Source organism: Chaetura pelagica, unplaced genomic scaffold, assembly GCF_000747805.2.
Source record: "Chaetura pelagica isolate M959 unplaced genomic scaffold, ChaPel_1.0 scaffold507, whole genome shotgun sequence".
Classification (NCBI taxonomy): Eukaryota; Metazoa; Chordata; class Aves; order Apodiformes; family Apodidae; genus Chaetura; species Chaetura pelagica.
In genome coordinates, this window is record NW_009953902.1 from 270961 (window position 1) to 274740 (window position 3780).

General features: G+C 60.8%; 1 protein-coding gene across 1 annotated transcript in view; it reads left to right on the forward strand.

Annotated features, from left to right (window-relative positions):
• Positions 1-3780, forward strand: part of RAB44 (RAB44, member RAS oncogene family) — a 13711-nt gene that overhangs the window by 2143 nt on the left and 7788 nt on the right. The window contains exons 5-6 of the mRNA XM_010001397.1: positions 598-646; positions 3081-3584. Coding sequence (XP_009999699.1) covers positions 598-646; positions 3081-3584 — 553 coding nt within the window. The remainder of the gene's footprint in view (positions 1-597; positions 647-3080; positions 3585-3780) is intronic.

Consider the following 3780-nt stretch of genomic DNA (forward strand, 5'->3'; position numbering starts at 1 on the left):
AACCACCTGCAGCAGCTCCACCAGCAGCTCCAGCAGACCCAGGGCTACCTGCAGACCACCAGGGCCATGGTGGCTTGGGAGCACGGGGAGGAACCCGGGTGAGCAGCGTCTCCCTCTGCCACCTCCATCGTTCCCTGCTGAGGGATGAGCTGGGGGGTCTCGGCTGCCGAGGGCTCCGTGGGGTGGGTTGGTGTTGGTTTGGGGTGAAAAGCATCATGAGAAAAGGGCAGGGCTGTCAGCACCCTGTGCTGGATGTGTCCCCAGCAGAGAGGGGGACATCCTGCACCCAGAAGGACCCAGCCAGGACTGGCTTGAGAGCCCTGGGCCAGGCTGCCCAGAGAGGCTGTGGAGGCTCCTTCTCTGGAGACTTTCAAACCCACCTGGACACGTTCCTGTGGGATCTACTGTAGGTGACCCTGCTCTGGCAGGAGGGTTGGACTAGATGATCTTCAGAAGTTCCTTCCAACCCTGACCCACTGTGTGACTGTGGGGTTTGCTGTCCTGCTGCCTCTGGAGCTGGAGACAACGCTGGGGCAGGGCTGGAGGTGATGAAGAGGATGCAGTTGCCACGTTGACCCCTGTGCTCTGTGTTTGCAGGGACAGAGCAGTGGCAGAGCTGCCCGGCGAGGTGCCAATGTCCCCACAGGTACTTCAGCTGGGGAGAGGACAGGGTGTCCATGCTCTGTTTGGTTTGGGGCTGCTGGGGAAGCTTTCCCAGACTGGGTGGTCCCGGTGCCTCAGACACCTGGGAAGGGAGAGGGGGGCAGGGGTACCAGCACCTGAGTCCTGGCACCTCCAGGGTTTTTTGGGAGGGTATTTCTAGATACCTGCTGGAGAGCTCAGCTTCGTTCCAGCTGGATCCTCTTCCTCACCAAGTCCTTTTCCCTCTGCTCTTCCCACCCTGTTGGCTGCAGATGAGTCCGGAGAGGCACCGCTCGGAGATGCGGATCAGGCTGGGGTCCCGGAGCAGAGACCCCCAGGCCAGGGGCTCCCACCACGTGTAAGGGGTCCTGGGCAACAGCTGCTGCTTCAGCTGGTGCCCCCGAGGTCTGCAAGCTGGGACCAAGCACCCAAACCTTCACCTTCCCCAAGCAAAACAAGTTATTTAGTCCTTTCACTGCTCCTTTCCTCCCCACCCATCTCCCCTCCTGGAGATCAGGTCTCCCAGCCCAGCTCCTTGTCCTGCATCCTTCCCTGGCCCCAGGCACTCACCATTCCTGACCAAGACTTGTCTCTTTTCATCACCACTAAGGTGAAGCTGGAGCCTGGGAAGGTGCACACTTGCTCGCCAGGCAGGATTTGGAGCAACCTGATCTAGTGGGAGGTGTCCCTGTCCATGCTGGGGGTTTGGGACTAGATCATCTGGACCAGATGGTCTTTACGGTTCTATCCAACCCAAACCAGTCCATGATTCCATGGTATGGCCCCAAGCTGTGCATCCCCTGTCCCCATCACTGCCTGTGTGAACCCCCAGGACACCCAGAGGGGAAATAAAACAGGGTTTGGAGACGGGGGGTGGGCTGAGGTTGGCAGAACAGAGACCCCCCTGGTGCTGGCCTGGGTGGATGGGATGGAGCTGGAGCTCAACCTGGGGACTGGGCTGACCTCCCCCTCCTGATTTTTCTGCCCTTTCCAGAGTCTGGGAAGTGCTGCCAGCAGAAAGAAGCCTTTTGGGAGAGCGGCCCAGAGTGAGCTCCATGGAAGAAGACCCCTTCCCACCTCTGAAAGAGGAACACTGCTCTGACCAAAGCTCTTTGCTAAGAGAGATGAATGATGCAATTGCAGCTCTGAGCAAACAGCTGAAGTTGCAGGCACCCCCAGACACTGCCCAGCGTCCCTGTCCATGCTGGGGGTTTGGGACTAGATGATCTGGACCAGATGGTCTTTATGGTTCTATCCAACCCAAACCAGTCCATGATTCCATGGTATGGCCCCAAGCTGTGCATCCCCTGTCCCCATCACTGCCTGTGTGAACCCCCAGGACACCCAGAGGGGAAATAAAACAGGGTTTGGAGACGGGGGGTGGGCTGAGGTTGGCAGAACAGAGACCCCCCTGGTGCTGGCCTGGGTGGATGGGATGGAGCTGGAGCTCAACCTGGGGACTGGGCTGACCTCCCCCTCCTGATTTTTCTGCCCTTTCCAGAGTCTGGGAAGTGCTGCCAGCAGAAAGAAGCCTTTTGGGAGAGCGGCCCAGAGTGAGCTCCATGGAAGAAGACCCCTTCCCACCTCTGAAAGAGGAACACTGCTCTGACCAAAGCTCTTTGCTAAGAGAGATGAATGATGCAATTGCAGCTCTGAGCAAACAGCTGAAGTTGCAGGCACCCCCAGACACTGCCCAGCACCCCCAGGATGATGCTGAGCCCCAAAGGGGGCTGGAGGCAACCACAGCCCATGGCACAACCCCTGGGGTCCTGCCAGGGACGCACCTCGGTCACGAGCTGTTGGAAGGAGACCTGGAAGAGGGACCAGCCATGGCCAAGCTCCATATTCCAGATGTGACACAGGCTGGTGGGTCCTTGGGATCCTGGAACCACAGGGCTCAGGAGCCAGGGGGAGAACAGGGAGGGCAGGGACCCATGGGTGGGCTTGGCCCAGCTGCAGCTCCAGAAGAGCATGTGGGGCTGGGGGGAGAGGCTGGCCCAGCACTGGGGGTTCCCCAGAAACTTGAAATCAGGCCTTGGGAGCCCCTGGAGCCAGAGCTCCAGGGTGAAGCAGAAAGGGGAGCAGCCCAGGGGATCAGGGTCCCCTCTGAGGGGATGGGGGCTCCTGGCCCCGGGATGCTGGAGGAGGAGCAGGGAGGTGTGGAGGTGAATCCCTGGGGAGAGGCCTCTGGTGATGGGTCTGTGAGGGGACAGATGGTTTTGGGGAGGGGTGGGGGGGTGGCAGTGACTGTGCCACATGCCGAGGTGCAGGAAGGTGGAGCACGGACAGATGTGCAGCCTCTGGAGCCCCAGAGCAGCGATGCCAACCAGCAGCTGCCTGCAGAGGGGGAGGCAGGTCTGCAGCCCCCCAGGGAGGCTGAATCCTGGGGGAAGGAGCAGGGGGGGAGTGTGGATCCAGATGTGCAACCCCTGGGCCAGGCTGATAAACCAGAGTTAGTGGGATTGGAGGTAGAGGATGAGCAGAAAAACATGGAGCTGGGTGAGGATCTCAGCCCAGAAACTCTGCAGGGAGAGGAGAACCATGAAGCTGTTGAGCTCCTGGGGGAGGCTGAGGATGGGGCACAAGGACAGGGGGAGCAGGAGGTGCCACAGGAGACCCTGCTGGTTCTGCAGGGAGAGGGGGCTGGAGCTGGTGTGGAGCTTGAGGAGGGGCCTGTGATCCTGGACATGCTGGGGGAGCAGGGCCCTGGTGGGAACGTGCAGCTGAGGGCAGAGGTGGAGGAGCTCAATGGAGGGAGAACAGAGGCAGATTTTCAGCCCCCCAGTGAGGCTGGTTCCCTGGGGATGGAGCAGGGAGGGAGTGAGGCTCCAGATGTGCAACCACTGGAGGAGGAAGAGGAGGAGGATAAACCAGGGTTGGAGCAGGGAGCAGGTGCTGCTGGGCTGGTGTACAGGGAGGGTCCATCCCCAGCAGAAACCCCTGTGGGGAGCCCAGAGCTGTGTGGGATGTTCCCAGTTGAGGCTCAGGGACTGGAACTGGTGCAGGCAGAGGACTCCTGGGCAGGGATGGAGCTCCTGGGGAGTGTCAGCCCAGAAACCCCTCAGCAAGGGGAGGATGGAGCAGCCACTCAGCTCCTGCGGGCGGCTGAGGGTGGGGGACAAGGAGAGGGGGGGCCGG